At 45.3% G+C, this 21,885-nt stretch overlaps 1 protein-coding gene across 1 annotated transcript in view; it reads left to right on the forward strand.

Moving 5' to 3' along the window:
• LOC121444498 (serine palmitoyltransferase 1) overlaps positions 1-21,885 on the forward strand; it is a 44,868-nt gene that overhangs the window by 18,783 nt on the left and 4,200 nt on the right. The window contains exons 6-13 of the mRNA XM_041646311.1: positions 4,717-4,849; positions 10,158-10,287; positions 13,269-13,358; positions 15,404-15,511; positions 16,328-16,423; positions 17,102-17,198; positions 18,044-18,098; positions 19,547-19,664. Coding sequence (XP_041502245.1) covers positions 4,717-4,849; positions 10,158-10,287; positions 13,269-13,358; positions 15,404-15,511; positions 16,328-16,423; positions 17,102-17,198; positions 18,044-18,098; positions 19,547-19,664 — 827 coding nt within the window. The remainder of the gene's footprint in view (positions 1-4,716; positions 4,850-10,157; positions 10,288-13,268; positions 13,359-15,403; positions 15,512-16,327; positions 16,424-17,101; positions 17,199-18,043; positions 18,099-19,546; positions 19,665-21,885) is intronic.

A 21,885-nucleotide genomic window follows, 5' to 3' on the forward strand; every position in this document is an offset into this window, starting at 1 on the left:
TGGATCTGCACTCAGTGCCATCAGTAGTACAGAAATGCCCTTGGTGGTTTTTCCTGCTGCCTCCCTCCCTTGGGTGGGGAGGAGTTCACCCACAGGCTCACATCAAGAGAAACGAGTTCTGCACTTACCCCTGTTGACCCATCACAGAACCTGCTCTGCTGGACTGACACCAGCCAAAATCTGTGTTGTCAGATAGAAGGAAAGACTGCAGTTTCTGAAACTTTGGGAACTAAACAAGTCATCAATTTATTACTCGGGTTCTCTATCCCAGAGTGTATATGTGTGTGGCCTTCAGTGTACAACAGTGATGAGCGTGCTCTCCTGCAGCTGTGTGCGTGGCCTTCCGTGTACACAGTGATGAGGTTGCTGACACACTTTCCAGTTGCTGAGGTGCTTCTTCTAAAGCCCTGGTAAGTCCAGCTTTTCAGTCTTATCCCTCACCGGTACAAGAGTCTGGAGAGCTAAGAAGCCTACATAATAATCAATAGTAATTCCTTTCAGAGTCAGTAAAAATATTGCATCTGCCTCCAAAGCATGGTGTGATGTTGGCGGAGTTCGCTCAGATTTGAAATAATCACACAGAAACTGTATTATTTGCAATACTGTTTGGCTAATAGCTTAAGCATGTTTTTAGCTAGCTCTTATATCTTAAACTAACCCATCTCCATTAATCTGTGCATCACCAAAAGGTTGTGGCCTACCTGTAAAGTTTCAGCCAGCAGCCTCCAGTGGAGGTGTCTGTCTCCTGCGGGTAGCTGCATGGCTTCTTCTGACTCCACCTTCTTTCTTCCAGCATTCAGTTTAGTTTTCCTGCCTGGCTTTACTCTGTTAAGCCATTGCCTGAAAGCAGTTTCTTTATTAACCAATGGCAATAAAATGTATTCACAACATACAGAGGGGAATCACACATCAGTGTGACAGCCTGCATTGTGTTCTGAAATGGGGATCAGAAATGAGAGCTGTCAACCCTGGCCTGGTGGCCTGGACTGTCCACCTACCAGCTAAACCCTGAAGGTTATGGTAGACTCCCAGCCAGAAGCAGGGCTGTAGTTACAGGGGTCTTTTTCCTGGACTTGAGAGGCACAGGCCATGATGCTGAGGACCCTAGAGAAGGGAAGGAAGATGTCTCAGACTCATCTGTGCTCAGTAGCTTGGGGGTGACCGGCTATTAAGTCCTCATAGCTTTCTTCTTTCTGGCCATTGTTTTCCTGAAGCCTTTTCCCAGTGACATTTCTCTAGAAGCTGGGCAGCCCCCTGCCTTAGGCTCTGCATGGGGTTAATATCCTGAGTCTATGACTTGCTGATGAGCTTAGGCAGAGTCCTGTGAAGCCACATTTATTTACAGTTGATGTAAGGAACTGATAGTTGTGATTTGACTGTGGCAGTTGGCAGTGCATTCCTGTTCCTTACAGTGCTGTTGTGACCAGAAGCATGCTGCCTCACGGCTTGCTTGAAATGGGAGCTGCTGTTTATTTTCACAAGTCTAGCACCTTTTAAGGAATCTAGCTGATCTGGGATCTGCCATTGGCACTCCCTGCCATCCTTCACTTGGAGTAGTCTTGTTCTGGCCATTACCCAAAGTATTCTCCGTGGACACACCCTGATTCCTTCCTCCACTGCTTTGGGATCTGCCTGTACTCCCCTCCGTGCCCCTGAGTCTTCCCTTAGTGTTCAGGAGCCAGAACCAGCTTCCTTCCCTGAGCTGAGTGCATGTGGTGAAGCCGATCTGGTCCTTCAGGTGTGAACTCACTGTGGTGAGATGGGAAAGGGTGCTCACACTGCCAGTTCTCTCCTCAGAATGCCTCATTTTAAAGTGACCTTGAAGCTCTAAGACTGAGCCAGTTGGTGGCAGGCTGTCTCTGAAGGCTGTTGTCCTTCTCCTTAGCACATGTTAAGGGCTCCAACTTGATTTGAAAGCCCTTAAGGAGCCATGATTGACTAAATATGTCAGTGAATAAATATGTCAGTTCAGTATTACATTTTATGCTCTTATACCAACATTTCTTTTCCCCCTTTTTATTTACTCATGTAATACATTTGATTACGGTTTCCCATCCCATGTGGATCCCCACTCCCTTTCTGTCTCTCATAGGAAAACAAACAGACTCCAGACAATATGACACTTTAACCGTAATATTCAGGAGGCAAAGACAGGTAGATCTGTGAGTATGAGGCCAGCCTGGTTACAGAATAAATTCCAGGACAGCCAGGGCTATGCAGTGAAACCCTGTCTCCAAAAACAAACCAAAACTTTTTTTTTTAAAAAAAAAGACTTTTATTATTTAATAGTAAAATAAAATAGAGTAAGATAAAACAAAACTAACACATTAGAGTTGGAGAAGACAAACAAACGGAAGGAAAAGATCCCAAGAGAAGGCACAAAAATCAGAGAAACACTAAACTGGAAGTCATAATATATATGTAGATGACCTGGTGCAGACCCATGCAGGCCTTGTGCTTGCTGCTTCAGTCTCTGAGTTCATATGAACTTTGTTCAGGTTGATTTAGAAGCCTTGTTTTATTGGTGTTCTCTGTCCCCTCTGGTTCTTAGATTCTTTCTGTCTCCTCTTCCCTGGGGTTCGCTGAGCCCTGAGGGGACTGATTTTCTAGAGACACCTCATTTAGGGCTGAGTGTTCTATCTCCGCATGATGCCTGCTTGTGGATTCTATTAGTCAGGGTTGTCTAGAGTAATGGAACTTACAGAATGCATATAGAAATTGGAACGACTTAGGTCTGTTGTCTAGCTAATCCAACAATGGCTGGCTGTGAACAGTCTAACTGTTGGTCAGTCCACGAGGCTGGGTGCCTTGTCTGGTCTTCATTTCAGTATATGCTGGAATCCCAAAGAAGTGGGCTCTGATGCCAGTGACGGAATGGCTATACAAGGACGCAGCAAGTAAATGCTTCCCTCTTCCATGTCCTCGTAAAGGTTTCTGGCAGAAGGTGTGGCCCTGGTTAAAGGGGTGGCAAAGGGCAATACTAGAAGTGCATTCACCTGCTTCAAACCAAACAGAAACAATCAGTCTCTCACGGGTGTTCCCTCCCATGGAACGAATAATTGTAGTTCATTCCAGATGTAGTCAAGTTGACAACCTAGAATGGCCGTCATGTGGGTCTCTGTATGCATTCCCATCTGCTGTAGGAGAAAGCTTCTCTAATGATGGCTGAGCAAGGTACTGATCTATGGGTATAGCAGAATGTCTGGTTTTTAATCCCTCAAGTGGTGTTGGATATGGGTCCCATCTCGTGGAGTGGGCCTTCAGTCCAGTCAGGTATTGGCTGGTTTATTCCCACAAGCTTTGTGCTAGCAATGCCCTAGCACATCTTATAGGCAGAACAGGGCTGTAGATCAGAGGTTTGTGGCTGGCTTGATGTTTAAGATTCTCCTTTGGTGGTGTGCAGAGTACCTTCTTATACCAAGGATGCTGGAAGATGGGGATCGAGGCTCTCTATGTAGGCACCAGTTAGACGTCTTTGTGTTCAATGAGTTGTGTAGGTGGTATTTTCAGCAGTGGGCCTTACAGTCAGTTTGTCTTGGCAACAGCCTGGATTGTTTGAGGATTCTTATGGGATCCCTTTTGCCAACAACTCAATTAGATGTAACCCAATCCTGGTACTGGAAGCTTATTTTGGTGATAAGGGATAGCCAGTTGGGACTCTGTCTTCCCCATTATTTGGCAGCTTCATTTGGATCACCTTCATATATGTATATATTTTAGGAAGCTTCTACTGTCTTAGGTTTCCATACAAGTGACCCTTCATCTTTGCTGTCTCTCCCTGTATTCCCTCCCTCAACCTCCTGTCCCAGCACTCCCCACCCACCCATAGCGATCTCCTCTACTTCCCTTTCCTGTGCCCACTGGTCCTTTGTACATACCCTCTGTGGTTCTGTGAACTTAGACCAGCATTCTTAAGCTGCTGCTACACAAGAACCCTATTTCTGTCAGTACTGTGAACGTGAATTCCCTGGTGTACTTGGGGGTGGCATTTCTACACCTGAGCGCTAGCCTGGACTGTGAGAGAAGAGGCCACTTGAATGTGTCTTGGTGTAGAGTGTGTAAAGGTCTTTTTGTTAAAGTGTGAGAGCCGCTTTGTGTAAGTGGCAAAGCCTCAGCAAAGTGGCCAAGGGAAGCTAAAGTGGGTAAGGTAGGTAAAGTCGGGTGTGGGATTCCCACCGCAGAGGGTAAGGAGGCAAAGGCCCTGCTTCGTGGTCTGTCACTGCTCCAGGGCAGTGCGATCAGCTCTTAACTCCCGGGCTTCTGGAACACTAAAAAAGCCTATAGCTAAACTGAGGTCTCCATTTGCCATGCTTAGAGACAGGGAATTGCTTTCAGCTCACATGTCTCAGAAGAACTCTGGATCCAGAATTATTATAATCTAGAGGTTTTTGGATTTGTTGTCGATGCTTCTAATTCCATTTTAGGAACTGGTGAAATGGGTCAGTAGGTGAGACACTTTCTGTCAATCCTGAAGACCGAGTTTGACCCCCAGAACTAAACTGTTGGAAGGAGACAGTGAAGTCTCAAAAGTTGCCCTCTGACCTCCACACATGGGCTGTGACAAAAACACAGACATAAATAATAAATATTTTTTAAATTGCATTTTATCTGTAAGGTGAAAGAGGCAGTAATTAAACTATTAAAGTGCTTCTTTTCTCTTGTTAGTAAAGGAAAAAGAATTATAAGAGTAACTGTTTTACTTTTTCCGTAAAATAGATGTCCATCTGGATTTGGAAGAGCGCCTTGCAAAATTTATGAGGACCGAAGAAGCCATCATTTACTCATATGGATTTTCAACCATAGCCAGTGCCATTCCTGCGTACTCTAAAAGAGGGGACATTGTTTTCGTGTAAGTGCCTTCACCCACCCTTCTATCCAGATTCCTTCTGAAGCAGCACTGTGCTGCAGGGCTCAGCAGGTCCTGCACTGCATTGGAAATTACCTCCTAAGGGGAGAAGGAATCTTCTGGGGTTCTTTGTTTTGGTTTGGTTTTTAACTGTTTGGTTTCCCAGGCCCAAAGCTACAAGACCCTCACCAAAAGGTGCTTGACAGTGATTTAGCCACTCTCCTGGCACCATGATTGTTTCTGTTGGTATCCAGATGAGGCTTGCCGTCTCCTTCCCTGTCAGCTCTGTGGCCCTGTCATGCCCTGCGTCATGATCACAACCTCACATTGCTTACTGTGCCTGGCAAAGTCACCCGCCCCTCATCACTCACCCTTCTTACTCTCCATGTCTCTACTGATCCTGTCTCACTGCTTATTAAGGATGTAGGAGCTGAGGCAAGGGCAATGGCTCAGTGCTTGAGAGCACTGGCTACTGTTGCAGGGAACCCAGGTTGGTTCTCAGCATCCACATACCAGCTTACAACTCTCTGTAACTCCAGCTCCAAGGTATATGATACTCTCTACTGACATCCTTGGATACCAGGCACACATGTTATATATCTGATCAGACAAACACACATGCACATAAAATAAAATAGAATAAAGAACCTAGAAACCATGAGTGGGGATCAAGTGCACAAACTCGGGTGAATTCCCAGACGCATGGTGTGGCTGTTCACTGCGAGGGGAAAGCGCCGACCATGCAGATTATGTCAACAATTTCAAGCATCTTTGCATTTACCATGAGGTTTACAAAAACATCTCTTCATTAATATAAGCTGTTTTCAAATGATTTCAACTTAAGTATCATAAACATAAGACCGAAACAAAAATAAACTAGTAAGGAAACTGCCCTTGTATTCCTTCCTCCCGTTTAAATGTTTTTTCCATTTTTGTGTATGCTTGTATTTGAAGTTCCTAGGTTGATGTTTGCAATTACCCTGGGTTGTTCTTCTACTTCTTCAATGAGGCAGGGCCTCTCAGTCAAACCCAGATGTCACTGATACAACTAGTCTCGCTAGCCAGCCTGGTCTGGGACACTCTCTTTACAGGTGGCATTTACATGTGTTCTGGAAATCCAAACTTCAGTCCAAAAGCAAGCACTTTAACACTGGACCGTCTCTCCAATCCTCATTTACATTTTTGGGGTATCATATTTGCATCTTTCTGTGTTGACTATCTCAGCCTACTAAAATAGTTATTATTTCAGGGTTTTTTGTTCTGGATTAAAATTATTCTGAAGATATGAATGGTTTGTACTCATTGTTTACAATGTTAGCATCTCTGTCCCTGTGCAGAGCTCAGGAGATCTGGGCGACATAGATTCTTTCTGCTCTGGCTTGTCTGGGATCATCTACATCCCCTTCACCTTCTCATCCCTTCTTTACTCTTCTTTTTCTTTTGGTATTTTGAGACAAGAGTTTCTCTATATAGCTCTGCCTGTCCTAGAACTTGCTCTGCAGACTAGGCTGTCCTCAAACTCACAGAGATCTGCCTGCCTCTGCCTCCTCAATGGTTAAAGGTGTGCGCCACCACCACCTGGCAAAAGAAAGATCTGTCCTGAGAAGTTCGGTCTTTTTGTTTGTTTTTGTTTTTTGAGATTTCACCTTCATTTCCTTTTTTTAAATTAATTTATTTTTGTTTCATGTGTATTTGTGTTTTGCCTACATGCATGTCTGTGTGAGGGTGCCAGATGCCCTGGAACTGGAGTTACAGACAGTTGTGAACAGCCATGTGGGTGATGGGAATCAAACCCAGGTCCTCTGGAAGAACATCCAGTGCTCTTAGCTACTGAGCTACCTCTCCAGCCCCGCCCCTTCATTTCTAAATGATAGCTTTGCTGTATAGAGAATTCTTTATTGGAAGTTTCTGGAAGTTTAGTTTCTCCTTCTAATTGAAGACCTGCACTGCTTTGTCCTGGCAGTAAAGTTTCTGTAGCAAATTCTGCCCGAGACTGAGAGACCTTGAGAATCTCCCTTTTACCTCTTTGCGATGTGCTTCCAGCAAGTCTTGACTCCAGCCATCTGTTTCGCCATGACTGTTGGCTTTCCTAGACCTGTGCTTTGGTGGCCATCTATCCTGATGGCATTCTCGGGTCCTTTTTGCCGCCAACCTCCCCCCGCCCCCATTGGCGTACCTATTTGCTTTTTAAGGCTATTCCAAAGCTCCTGTGAGCTACCTTCATCACACCTCACTTTTCTCTGCAGATAACTGTTTGCAAATAGTCTGTCCTTGAACTCAGTAATTCCTTCCTGTATTTGACCATTCAAGATGTTAATACCTTCTACCGATTTTTTTTTCACTTTGTGTGTGGGATTTTGTTTTGTTTTGTTGCTCAAAGAGTTCTGTGTTTTTGTTTCCTCTTCTCAGGTGCCCATATTAGAGTGCAGAGTGGTTTATCTGTGCTTCCTCTGAGCTCCTTGGCTTTCCTTAGAACAGTTGTTCTGAGTCTTCCCGTGATTCCTCCTGTGAGTCCTCCTGTGTGTCCTCCTGTGAATCTTCCTGTGAGTCCTCCTATGAGTCCTCCTGTGACTCTTCCCCTGAGTTTTCTTGTAGTTTCTTCAATACTGATTACAGTGTGGTCAGTTTCTGGCACCTTGTTATGATGTAGTGAGTTCGGGAGGGGGGGTGGTGACGTTGAGGTTTTTTGTTGTCATTTGTTTTTAAAGATTTATTTATTATGCATACAGTTTTCTGTCTGCATGTCTGCCTACAGACTAGAAGAGGGCACCAGATCTTATAACAGATGGTTGTGAGCCTCTATGTAGTTGCTGGGAATTGAACTCAGGAGCTCTGGAAAAACAGTCAGTGCTCTTAACCTCTGAGACATTTCTCCAGCCCCTTGTTTGTTTTTTTAATATTTCTATTTAATGTGTATATGTGCATGTATATATGTGCACAGCATGTGTGTGCAGTGTCCACAGAGGTCAGAAAAGGACATCATATCCCTTGGAACTGGAGTTAAGGGTGGTCACTAGGCACCATGTGCTGTTAAGAATTGAACTCAGCTCCTCTGCAGAGCCGCAGTGCTCTTAATGGCTGAGGCAGTATTCCCACCCAAGGTCTTAGTTTATTGAAGGCTCTTGATGCTGTTGGTGTGAAACTTCACCTGGGCACTGAAGGAGTCATGACTCATCTTTTCAAACTGACTTTGCTGGTGCCTCTCTTTCTAGAATGAGAATTATGATCCACAAGACCAGGCTGACCTGAAGTGGACTGATGTAGCACTACTCTTTGAACACTAGAGGGCGAGCCAAGCCCAAGTTCGTCACAAATTCATAGTCGGTAGGTTGCTAGGTCTCTAGGCCCAGGTGTCTTGTCCTCATAGTCACTGGCATACCTACAGGATTCTGTCCACCATGGCAGAGTTATTGTAGATAGATGTACTCTGCCTCCTGTGCTACACTTGTGCCATCAGCAGTGCCAAGCTATGTGTTACCATAAGGCCCCAAACCTGCACGTCTCTGGGGCACACAAGAACACAACTGCTCTAGACTAAAGGTGATGTGGGCTCCTGGCCCATGGTCAGTGCAACTGGCGTGGGTGATCCTGACTCTTACAGAGGTCTCTTACACACTGAGATATCCTGCCACCAGGGAAATTTCTGTCCTTAGACCTGAAGGTGGGCAGGGGATGGGGGGAGTTAGTGACTTCCCTGCATTATATGTGTCCCATTTGACACTTCCAAGTTGTGTCTCTGCTTTTCTTGTTGTTCCTCCATGAATGGAGTCTTGTCCCATGCTGTAATGGGTGAAGGCTATCCTTTGGCCATCTAGACATATGCTGAGTGGCTGGAACCAAGTTGGATTGTGCGTGCATTTGACAGAGACTCGGGGTTTCACTGTACCCCCTGTGATTCTTCATTTGGCCTTATCTGTTTGAGTTTTGCTCACTGTCTTTAACCTGTAGATTTAAAGTTTTTCTTTTTCTTTTTGTATTAGTATTAGGGGTTTTAGTCAGCTTGTTTGTGTCAGCTAGCGGTTCTAATGTCTTTCTCTTATGACTCCACTGACATGAATGTTAGGTTGCTTTATACCTCTACCCCCCAAGTCCTTGGAGCTCTGCTGTCTTCTTTCCTGTCTGTTTCTCTGTCTCTGACACACACTGACTCGTTTCAGTGTCTTTCTGTTCACCAGTCCTTTCCCTCTGGTCCGCTGTGCATCTCGCTGATGTTTCAGAACGCTTTCTCCACAGGAGAGGATTCTCTCTGTAGCTTCTGTTTTGCTCAGCTTTCTGTTTTAGTCCCTTGTTTTAGGTGTGTTGGTGACTGCTCATTTTTATCCTGGCTGCTTTGAGTTCACTGCTATAGGTCACCTTTGGCCCTGTTTTCTCAGTAGTAACACTTGATGGGCGTGATCCTCAGCTGGGCCCTGGCTTTATGTTATATGCCTCCAGTCCATACTGGCTGTGCAGCCTGCTGGCCACAGGCCACATGTACCCCAAGGTAGATAAAGGTGGCCCACCACAGAATTCTTAACTTAAAATATTGTGAGATTTTTCCCTCTTCTAACTTGGTTGTGTTTCTGGAACATGGCCTTTGCAGATGACAGTGTTGCGGAACTATCTGTTAGGGTCAGCTTTCTCTGACACATGGAAAGTGGGAAGTGGGAGACAACTATGTCATTCCGAATGCCAGGCACGTTTAGCCTGGACACCCAAGGGTGTCAGAGTTTCTTCATTGCTGCTGGGTGATGGTGACAGTCTTGATTTCCCTTGGGTTTCCTCATCCAAGTGGAGAATGTGGGGGGTGCCCCATTGTTACCCTGTTGATAAGAAGTTTGTGTACCTAGGAGGGATGCAGCGTTCCATTACAACAGCCTTTCAAAGGCCGACAGCTTAGTTCTTCACTCGGCCTCAGCTGGTGTGAGTGAGCTTAGACCGTTCCTTGTGCTCGTGTCTGTAGTTACGTGCTTCCAGCTGACTGCCAGTGATGCAGCAGTCAGGTAAACAGAGATGCCACTGATGGTGAGGTCACCAGCGTTTTGCAAAGTTCTTAGAGGAGCATGTGAGTAAGCTCGGATGCCAGCCACAGCATGCATCCTGGTTTCAGAGGTCATGATGTGGCTAGCTGTTTTAAGTAGCCATGTGGAAAGGACTTGCAGGGTGAAGAGCAAACAGTGGGTGTGAGTGCTCAAACACACTCTATGTGCTGTGTTTCAGGTAACGATTGGAGGCTGGTCAAAGGCAGGTCGATGTACAAAAGCAGGCATTCTTCTTCTGAGAACGTTGACAAGGCCCTTTAACCCCAATTTGGTGCCTCTCCCCCTTGCAGAGACAGTGCGGCCTGCTTTGCTATCCAGAAAGGATTACAGGCGTCACGCAGTGACATTAAGTTGTTTAAGCATAATGATGTAGCTGACCTGGAGCGACTGCTAAAAGAACAAGAGATTGAAGATCAAAAGGTATGATCTTGTTGAAGAGCATTGTGCAGCTCTTTGTGCTTCCTAAGAAGCTAAATTATAGATGAAGTGGTAATTTGTCACCGAAAACTGGCCTGCAGATCACATTTGGATACTAAGTAAGGGAGTTCCTGCTTATTAATGTATTTCAGATTGGAGAGCCTTGTCGTATTTGGGGGAGGTGTTTGAGGCGACTTTCTTTGGGGGCCTAGGGGAGAGAAGCAGCTTGCCCTTGAGGAGACATAGTACTCTGAGTTCTGTGTAGGAGCTCTAGAATACACCAAGGCTGTAAGGAGGTGCATAGATTAAACTCAGAATATTCTTACTTATTCTATCAAATCTTAAGCTCTCCTGAAGCTCCAGACAGCTGCTGCCTGTGGGGAACAGCCTCCCTGAAGAGGGGGTGCCTGGAAGCCTTAACTACACCTAGTGGTAGTGATTAGGCAGTGTCTCCCTGACATGATTGGAGAGCTGCACAGAGGACATGTGTTTAAAGCATCATGGGAGGATCCTGACTTACCTTCCGGGCAGTGTGGGTAGGAAAGGCCGAGATGGTGGTGCTGTGTGGCTCTGCAGCAGGACCTTGTGATGTATGGCCTGTCCTGGGAGCCCAGTTGTCACATCTCAAGCCCCCCTTTCAAGTGGACTTTGCCCTAACAGCTCATTCATAACTAGAGTAACTGATGAAAATGCTTACTGCCTTCTTTGATTTTTGTATTTAGATTTTTCTAAACATTTGGATTATTCACTCAGGATTCTGTCGTCTTTGTTTAGGAGTCAGCCTGCGTGATAGATACTTGGCGAATATGCACATTATCATATTGAATATGATGAACTCACCTTTGAGTGCTCAGAATAGTATCAGCCAGTGTTCCATATTTACACGATTAAGAAAAAGCTAAAGAAATTCTGAAATTGAGATTGTTTCACAGATTTAATTCTTTCAGCAAACGAGAAAGATGACCTTAGTCTGATTAAACACTCGATCCCAACCACCAGAATAAACACTGGTTCGGAAAGTGTGACTACAGAGTCAGTGTGCTGAATCTAGGCGCTGTCATGCTCACATTTCATGTGTGTTTTCCGTAAGATAATCTATGGAGCTCCTGTGGGTAACAATCAGAAAGCTAGTTATGTATCTTAGAAATTTAATTTCACATTTTCACTAATTAATTTACACCTCATTTTTCTGCCAGGAGTATGCTATTAAATAACTTTACATTTAATATTAGAAAGTTCTTCTTACTTGAGATGCTGTCTTTAGAATATGAGTAGAACTTATATCAAAGATTGGCTCGTACTAACAATGTGATGTAAAAAGCAAAATGAAGGCAGCAGCTTGCTTCCAGCACTGAGCATGGTGAGGAGGCAGTATGCTCCCAGAGGGGATGTCTCCAGCAAAGGCATGTTGTCACAGGCTGGAGAGATGCCTCCATGGTTAAGACTTACTGCTGTTCCAGAAGATCCAGGCTCATTTTCCAGCATTGTGACTCCAGTTCTAGGTGTCTCATGCCACCTTCTTCTGACCTGTGGGCATTGCACACACGTCCACATGCATATATGCAGGCAAAACATTCATATGCATAAAATAAACATAAATCTTTTAAAGGAACAAAGTAAAACTGTTTTAAGTAAAACTGAGAAATGATCCTAATGTAATATTTTTTAAAATACGATTCTAAAATTACTACAGTAAAATCCTGATTTTGAAAAAGTGATGTGCACATAAATATTCAAAAGAAAGACGAGCTATCATTGCATAGCACGACTAACCTTTAGTAGCTTCCATATATACTTTTGCTCATCCTAAGTCTCTTCCATTGAATATTTGGAAATCCTAAGCAGGTACTTGAATTGATAGAACACTTAACTAGTGTGTGTATAAAGAAGCCCTGCCCAAACTAAGGGAACAGGATATCTTTTCAGAGGGAGAAGTCAGGACGCTGTGTGTTGGCATGCAGGTGTCCTCTTTCCACCAGTGATTCTGACAGGTCCATGCTGCCATCTAGAAATGCTGTGAACCGCAGCATTCAGTGGCGAGTCATGCGAGACCGGCAACCTCTGGATGTATATCTCTGCAGAGCAGAAGTGCTTCTGTGCAGACAGCAGCCGCTGGTCCTGAAAGGCCCCATAGCATTGTTGTAATTAGTGACTGGAGCACAAGTAAGAAATCTTTGAGTAGGAATGTGGGGATGAGTTCTAACTCTGGTTTTTCAGCCTGTCACACCTGCAGCATCTTCAGGTTCTTAGGTGTGATAGACTCATGGCCTTCTGGACACGAGGCGGAGGAGGACACACACTGTCTGAATTAGGCTGCTCTAGTCTACCACCTTGTATTTGATCAGACAAGGTCACATTTTGGATTTTACATGACTCACTGAGCAGGCAAAGCAAACGAGGAGTTGGTTATATTTTGATGGGGAGGAAGGCTAGAGATTACCAGCACACAGAGGAAAATACAGTAGTATAATTCACACACACACACACACACACACACACACACACACACACACACTATGTCCCTCCCATACTGTTATCATCAACCTCCCAGGACACTTGCACCATCCATGCCTCTCCCTGCTCCTCAGGCCACACCTGTGGTGGTGGTAACAATGGTTTTCATTCATTTGTAATTTTTTTCCCCTTTTACACTGAAATGTGTAAATCCTAGCTGTGTAATTTTTAATGTTTTCACTCTGGAGTCTGTGCTTCATCATTAATTTCCCTGGGCTTTCTCCCAACCGTCCCCAACTGGGACATTGTTTAACATTGTTCGGGCACCTCCAGTGGTGTGTGAGGTCATCAGCTAGAATCTGCCTGAGGAAGGAAAGCTGCTTTTTCTCAGTGTTTCTGTCAAAATAATAGGATCTGAATTCATTATGGCCTTCTCCCCCTTTTAAATAAATCCTTTATGAGGTACATGCTCTTGGGAGTAACAATTTCTATTTGGAGTTATGACAGTTAAGATGTCTCGTTTCTTAAAGAATCCTCGGAAGGCCCGTGTGACGCGGCGTTTCATCGTCGTGGAAGGATTGTATATGAACACCGGAACCATCTGTCCTCTTCCGGAACTGGTGAGCAGCCCCGTCAGTCCTAATTTTAGTGTGCTGATTATCTGCCAGTTAGACCTTTCATCTATAATCATATTTAAAGCATGATACCTGGGACACAAGGTTGCGCAGCAAAGGAAGGTGCTTGCGTTTTGCCTGACCTGAGTTCAATCCCCAGAACCCACAGGGTGGAATGAGAGAATTGATCCATGAGAGCTGTGCTTCAATTCCATACACAAACTATGGCATGCACACACATGCACAAATAAATAAGAAATATTTATAAAAAATAATAAAAGTATGATGTGCTGTTGTCAGACTTTCTTTTTGGGTCGCCAGCCCCCAAATAAGGACATGGGACTTGTTATTAATTATGAAAGCTTGGCCTTTAGCATAGGCTTGTCCCCAACTAGTTCTTATAACTTAAGTTAACCGTTTGCTTCTGTTAGTCTACATTTACCTCTCCTCCATTTTGTGTGTCCAGCTTACTTCGTGTCTCGCTGGCATTTGCTGCACAGCTAGATTCATCCTGAATTCCTCTCTCTGCCCGAAAGTCCCACCTCCTCTCCTGCCTAGCTGTTGGCCATTCACCTCTATTAAACCAATCAGGTGCCTTAAGAGGTGAGGCAGAACACAGACACAGCTTCACGAAGTATAAACAAATCTCCTGCAACAGTGTGCACAGTGGTGCACACCTTGAATCCCAGCAGTCAGGAGGCAGAGGCAGGCGGAACTCTAAGTTTGAGGCCAGCCTGGTGTGCAGAGTGACTTCCAGGACAGCCAGAGCTACAAAGAGAAACCCTGTCTGGAACAACCAAATTATTATTATTATTATTATTATTATTATTATTATTATTATTATTATTAATTTTATACATGTCTACAATGTGTCTTGATCATATCCACCTCTGACTTCTTCTTTTTTTTAAAAAAAAAAAGATTCTTAGAACAAAATACAGATATGTACACATCTAAAACACTAGAAGCTAAAAGATTTTCTTCTATGCCCAATGACAGAGAAGAACAAGCCATCCATGCCTCTGCCCGCCTGCAAAGCCTGTGTCCTAGCACTGAGCAGACTCAGACGGGAGAATCAAGTCTTTAGGCCACCCTGTTCAGCATAAAAGTTTTAGGCTAGCCTGTGTTACTGAGTGAGATCCCTCTCTTATAAAGTAAATTAATAAATAAAAGTAAGAGGAAAACAGAAGAATGAACCATAATAATAAATATAATAGAACTTTTTACATTCAAACATTTCTGCAAATCCAAAGTAAAATAACTACTGAAAAATACCACTATACTTCCCAGGAATTTTATATGTAGTTGGACAAGTGTTTAACCGAGAAGTTGTACATCTGCACACATAAATGTCTTAACTTTTCTCTTCTGAAAACTAGGTCCTGTGCTGTCTGTTTCTAATCTGGGTCATTTCAGAGATTGAAAAAGGACAGTTGGTTCTCATTATTCAGTGTACTTACATTCTGTAAAGGTAGCACACACAACGACAAAGGGACATAATGGTGAGCCATTGCTACTGGGCTCCTGTGAGCTGTGGTCAGAACACAGCTGGTTTGTGTGTGGTTCTAGTACAGGCTGTTGATTGATTCACACTGGACTCCTGCCCACAGCTCTCTAACTCACGCTGAAGGAAGTTTCTCCAATGTCCGTCCGTTTTCTGAATGCATTTCTCATCCTTTCTGCATCTGAGAATACTTGAAAGCTCATTAGCAGGGACATTGAGAACATCAGAATCTCTAGTGATGGCACAGTGCTGTGAAATGCACGCTTCTTCAGAGGACAGTGGCCTCTCTCCTCAGCTGCGAGCACCCACTGGCAGGTAGCTCACTCATTTCTTGACCACCGCACGCATGAGCCTTCTGAAGGATGGATGAGTGGATATTGATTTTAGAGTCATAGATTTTAACAAGTAGGTAAATTTGCAAATGCAGAATTCATAGATATTGAGAGTCAACTGTCAGTACTTTTACAAGTTTAATTTTTTTCTGCAAAAGACCTTCTATATGTTGTTAATGGTGGTGGTATTAAGTCCAGTTTTATTTATCATCTAGGTTAAGTTAAAATACAAATATAAAGCAAGAATCTTTCTGGAGGAAAGCCTTTCGTTTGGAGTCCTTGGGGAGCACGGACGCGGAGTCACGGAGCACTATGGGATCAGCGTGAGTTCTCACTGCAGAGTGGGGAGCCTGTCAGAGGCATGAGAAACAACCTTTAATGAATCAGAGGCTCCTGGGGCTTTGATGTCTGGGTGGATCTAGGCAGCCCGGTCAAGGACCATATCCTCCCTCTGAGATTTTTGTTTACCTGGGATGGGGATAAGTGTTGAACTTGACTCTTCATGTTTTGTGTTGTATTATTAAGGTCACTAAGAATTTCCTTAGGAGCTGGACATGGCGGCACATGCCTGTAATCGCAGCAGTTGGGAAACTGAGGCCTTCATGAACTATATAAAAAGATGCTCCACACAAAAAGCAACAACAAAAAGGGTTCCCATAGTCCTTTAGAAGACAGTTTAGTATTTAAATTTCCCCATATAATCTGTGGAAGTACATATGTACAGTTGCACCATATATATATATATATATATATATATATATATAATCATTTGTGTAGGTGACAGTATGTGTGTACGTATTAAATATATAATTGTGACACACACAATATATGCTGTCAAAAATACTGCCAAAAAATGGCTTCAGCAAAGCAACTAAAGCTTAGTGGGTGGTGAGTTTTGCTACATGTATGACCCAGTTGATGGTAAAATGCAAAGTCCCCTTAGTTATCTGCACCCCAGCACTGCCCTGCCCCAGAGAAAAAGGTACAGAGTAAAGCTACATGAAGTTAGCTGACAGCTGACATCAGCAGATGGGTGTGGGTAGGGGCATAGTGAATGTAAGGATGGCATGGAATTTACTGAGGGAAACCTCCATCCCCAGAGGGCTTGATGGGGAATTGCTCTCTGTTTTTCCTGGCAGATTGACGACATTGACCTGATCAGCGCTAACATGGAAAATGCTCTCGCATCTGTCGGGGGCTTCTGCTGCGGCAGGTCTTTCGTGGTTGACCATCAGGTGATGCTTCGATGTCAAGGTTTTTGTCTTGCCCAGTTCCTGCAGTCATTAAGTCCCAAAGAAATCACACAGAGTTCTACATTAACTTTAAACTGATTGGCCCATTAGCTCAGGCTTCTTATTAACTCTTATAATTTATATAGCCCATTATTAGCCCATTCTTCTTATCTGTGTTAGCCATGTGGCTCAGTACCTTATTCAGTGGGGCAGTTACATCTTCTTCTGTGGTCGGGTCAGGACTGTGTCCTCTTCCCAGAATTCTCCTGTTCTCATTGACCCACCTCTACTTCCTGTCTGATTGCCCCGCCTATACTTCCTGCCTGGCTACTGACCAATCAGCGTCTATTTAAAATATAATTGACAGAATACAGACCATGGTCCCACACCACCATTGTCACTGCAGAATGATGTTTCCAGTACAAGCTTTATATACACTTTAACTCATAATTTACCACACTGTTTTTACTTAAAAGCCTGTTTTTTTTAAAGCATAGCTCAAAGTGTTTACAGATACATAAGGACCCTATCTCCAAGACAGCATCTTGGGTTTGTTACACTGTCCCTCAGCTGCCCTCTTGGTGCACTCAGTGTGCTTGCTGTTCAGATGCCTGTGGCTATGTAGTAGCTTCCAAATGTCTCTCCAGAGAGAGATTATCTATTTATTTTGTTTCTCCTTAGCGGCTCTCTGGCCAAGGATACTGCTTTTCAGCGTCATTGCCTCCCCTACTAGCTTCTGCCGCCATCGAGGCCCTCAACATCATGGAGGAGAATCCAGGTACAACCTTGTAATGTCTGGTTCTGTTAACTGTGGTGCCAACTTGCTTTCTGGAAGAATTAGCATTAGGGAATTGTTTATCAGACAAAACTCTAAATTACTTTCAAAATCATGTTCCCTAATACAAAAACCAATATCCAAACTTGTTGAGCACGGGTGCTTCAAATTCAACCAATAGTCTTTGAAAATATTCCAAAGTCTGAAACATCAAGATCCGAACCATGCCTCACCCCAGAATTTAAGTGGGTGTTCTTACCAGTGCCTGACACTGTGGGAAGATGGCGGCAGAGAAGCCACCCCTGCCTCAGGACTGTGCACGGAGCTTTAGCTCTGAGTGTGGAAAGAAGTAGGAAAGAAGAGGCCTTCCCTAGCCGTCAGTTCTGAATCTCCAACAGAGATGTCTGCTCCCAGGGTCAGATATGACTCATGCACTTACGCGCACACCAGGAGGGTGTCAGGCCCCAACTCCCAGTCACATGGCTTTCACTTTGAGCTTTTCCTGAGTAGAGGAAAACATCCCCCAAATTACTTTGCTGCCCACTTGTTTTGAGTTGAGACTGAGTAAATGGCACCCTGAGAACTTAGCGGGACTGTGCATATCCTGATAAGGACAAGAGCCTGAGTTGGGTTCAGAAGCCATCGTCCCTGGTCTGGCCAGTTGGCAGCACCAGTGAGGAGGAGCCGTTGATGATGTCAGAAGCCCAGACCCTCAAGGTGTGGTTGCCGAATGTCTGCTCACGTCGAGAGCATTCACGGTGTTTCAGACTACAGATGGGGCGTGTAGAGGAAGTTACGAGCTGGTCCCACCAAATGTCCTAAGTAGCCATCACCCTTTTTCTATGCAGGCATTTTTGCAGTTTTAAAGAAGAAATGCCAACACATCCATGAATCTCTACAAGGGTGAGCATTAACACGTGTCCTCCCCCCACTCAGCAGCACTGCAGTTCTGAGTTTTATGGGCTCTGGAAGTTTCATCCACACTGCAGCCAGAGAAGCAAAATCTCAGTCCAGGCCGCTTCAATATAACTGGACCAGCCATTTGCTGCTGCCGTAAAGACAAGGCCTTGTTCTAGAATTCCATGGTGTGTAGTGGGCACTGTTACCAACCAGGAGGAGAATAAGCCGCAGCTGCTCTCAGGGGTGACCCAGGGGCACGTGGTTCGTCTCCCCAGAGCGAGGGCGGCACTGTGCTGTGTACTGGACAGTCCTGAGCCCTACTGTCCATGCTACCCTTAGTAAGTTAAAGTTAGTCATGAGTGGTCTTTTTAGGAAAGAAAATGAAATCTTCAGGCTGATTTTGGTTCCACAGGAAATGATCTCTCATTGTTTTCGATCTTTTCTGGGGATTCATTTCATCCTGGGAGGAAACCTGGGCCTAAAAACAAGGCGCTGAGCAAAAGCAGCCAAACTGAAACAGGGAGCCCAGTTTCACACAGGCCTGCATCCCAGCTGTGCCCAGGAGCTGGATAGCACGGGTGAAAGGGAACCTGACTGAGGACCACTCAGAGCTGCCCTGCAGCTCATTCCAAAAGACAAGATTTACCAGAAGGGAATCTGTCCTCTTCCCCGACAGCAGGTTTCTGTGTGTTACTCTAAGAAGAAATTCTTAAAGTGCAGAAGATGTAAAACAAATCACACAGATAAGACAATCATACCTCCTAAACCTATTGTTGATAGTCAAATATAATGTTCTCACTTCAAGTCTCTATGACATTCTGAAGCCTAGATTATAGGCAAGGCAGCGTGACAGTACACAGACCTGCAGGAAACCAACAGGACAAGTCATAGGAAATGGTGGTATATGTCCTGCTGGAAGTGGGTCCCAAGAGAGGTCCCTCCAGAAAGGCAATGTGATCTGGAAGTCAGTATGGACAGCGTTCTTGGGAACAAGAGAGCAGCGTGTATCTGGTGAAGAGATTGGGGGACCAACCCCAGGGCTGAGGGACTGTGAGAAGAGGGACCTTATAGGGTGAGCAGCAGTGATGCCCAGGCTCATAGGAGACTGAGAAGGCCACAACATCCCATGGACAGGAGCTTTCAACCACAGGCCTTTCCTGGACTGGGAGGCACTGCCCAACACACGGCTTCTCAAGATGGAATCCTGCCATGCAGTGTAGCTCCTTTCCACATCCCCAGTTCTGCTGTTAGTCCAGGGGCCTTGACAGGGCTGAGTATTTATCTATTTATTATGTTTTCTGTATGGCACTGGGGACTGAACCCAGGGCCTCACCCATCTAGGCAAGCATGACGCCCTGAGCCCCGACCCCTGCTCTGACAGTTACACTGTGTGTGTGTGGGATCTCTGTGAGCCTGCAGGGTCCCGATATCATGTTTGTTTGCTTCTGCAGCATTTCTGGTTTAAAAGTGGTGGGGGAGCCCCTGTCCCCAGCACTTCACCTCCAGCTGGAAGAGAGCACTGGGTCTCGGGAGAAGGACATGAAGCTGCTTCAGGAAATCATAGTTCAAGTAAGTGTGCCCTTGTGTAGTGAGCACCACTACTCACCTCGTTTCCAGGAATACCTCCCTACCGCAAACGGTGGGGTGTGCCAGGAGGAGATGGTCACCAGGTCACCTCGACCCTCCAGACAGCCCTGCTGAGCTCACATGATGTCTGAAGTACTGGCTAACGGTCTTCTCTCCCCTGCGTCACTCACTCCTGAAGTTGTGAACCTGCTGCCTCCTGTGTATGTCTGTGCTCAGCTTCTCTCCTGAACAGTCCTGCAGAACACTCTTCCACTCAGTGTCTGCATTTTCTGAGCTAAGGTGCCTCTCTTGTCATCCCCAGGCTGACCTGATATTCACTGTGTAGTTAGGCTGGACTTCGCACTCATAGGTCATCCTGCCTCGACTTCCTGAGTGCTGGGGTTGCGGTGTGAGCCACTGCTCCTGACCAAACTCTTTACTAAGTTTACCAGTGTTTCACTTTTTGTTTTTATAAATTACTGCTAAGTAGTTTGTTCTATGTGCTCACTGCATAGTTGCTTGGCCCCTCCTCCCATCAGTAGCAGCCTTCCTGCCTTTTTTTCAGGCTCCTGCTCCAGTGTGCTACAGAACTCCAGTGTGCTACAGCTCTGGGGATGTTCACATCTGGAGTCATGCAGCCTCCCTGTGGAACCTGGCACTGGCCCTTTATGTCTTGAGGAGGAATAAAGGTTTCATTCTACCCTGTTACTGCCCTGAGACAATACCACTGGCTGGTCACATGATATTCAGTGTGCAGCTGGTATGTCAAGACCTCTAGTGGTTGCTTAAGCTTCCTGGGCCATCCTTCATTCTACCATGTTTTAATTGTGTGATCTGGAGTGAGTCTGTGCAGAGCTGCACATGGTAAACAACCTCTTGGCCTCCACTGTATTAAAAACAAAAAAGCAGAATCTAAAATTCATAATTAAGGACACACGTCAGAGCGTGATGATCAGGCTGGCAGTACTTGCCTGACTGAAAAAGGACACATCACACACAGGCTCAGCTCTGCAGGCCTGAGCAAAGACAGACTTCCTTAGAAGGACAGAGCATCCCTCTAGCCTTTCACTACCTCAGTACTTTACCCTAGGTGTATATATAGATGTGAAAATAAACTTGTGCTTGGAGTTTTTACACAAAGGTGAAAGCAGGTGCACACACTTAGAAGAACTAAACAGACAAGCCAGGGCAGCTCGAGTGAACTCCATTGCATCCATGTGGCTGTTGGGTCTGCTGTTTTCAACAGGATTGCTCGCATTGGAGGACCACGTCAGTGGACACAGAGCAGAGGCCCTATAAAAGCTGTGTGGCTCTGTTGGGGCCCACGAAAGGAGCCCATTGTTTCCTTTCTCCCCTGGCCTGTGGCCTGTGCACTGCCCGTGGTTGGAGTGACCCTCATGGCATCAAATCTGCTCTCTATTAGCCCCACCCTGCTCTCTTCCCCAGCACAGGGAAGCTGCCTTTCAGAGACCCGGGCTCATGTGCATGCAGTGGGCATGAGCAGACTGCCTGCACCAACCTTCTCAGAAGAAAACCTAAAGATGGGCCCTGAGAGAGGACTCAGTGTGTTAGTTACTTTTCTATAGTTGTGGTAAACCCCCACGACTACGACAGCTTATGAGGAAGTGTTTAATTTGCGCTTGCCATTTCAGAGAGTTAGAGTCCATAATGGTGGAGAAAAGGCACAGTGGCAGCAATAACTGGAAACTCACATCTTAATCCACAAGTGGAGGCAGAGATTACACTATGAATAGCAGGAATGACCACACCCAGTGACATGCCTCCTCCAGGAAGCCCACACCTCCTAATCCTTCCCAAATAGTTCCACCACCTGGGAGCCAATGGGTCTGTTCTTATCCAAACCACAACACTTCGGGCTGTATGGATCTGATTTCAATCACTCTGGTTTTAAGCCGGTCATAGCAGCACACACTTGTGGTCTCAGCATTGAAGAGCTGGGCCTACCTGGTAAGCATCAGGCCACTGAGAGACCCTGTCTCAAAAAGCTGGATGGTATGTGCAGAGGAACAGCCAGGCTGTCCTCTCACCTCCAGATGCACACACACACACGTGTGCACACACAGGAGTCAAATAATACTAAGGATGCAAGGCCTTGAACAGTTCCCAAGCTCATGTGTGGGTTGCAGGCTCTTACTTACATCACTGGCTATCTTGGGAAATCATCCTGTGAAATCCAGCCTGGAAGGAGAGCCTCATACCTTCT

The sequence above is a fragment of the Microtus oregoni genome, unplaced genomic scaffold (genome assembly GCF_018167655.1).
Source record: "Microtus oregoni isolate MIOR12 unplaced genomic scaffold, Mior012 000128F_ref0000496, whole genome shotgun sequence".
NCBI classification, from domain to species: Eukaryota; Metazoa; Chordata; class Mammalia; order Rodentia; family Cricetidae; genus Microtus; species Microtus oregoni.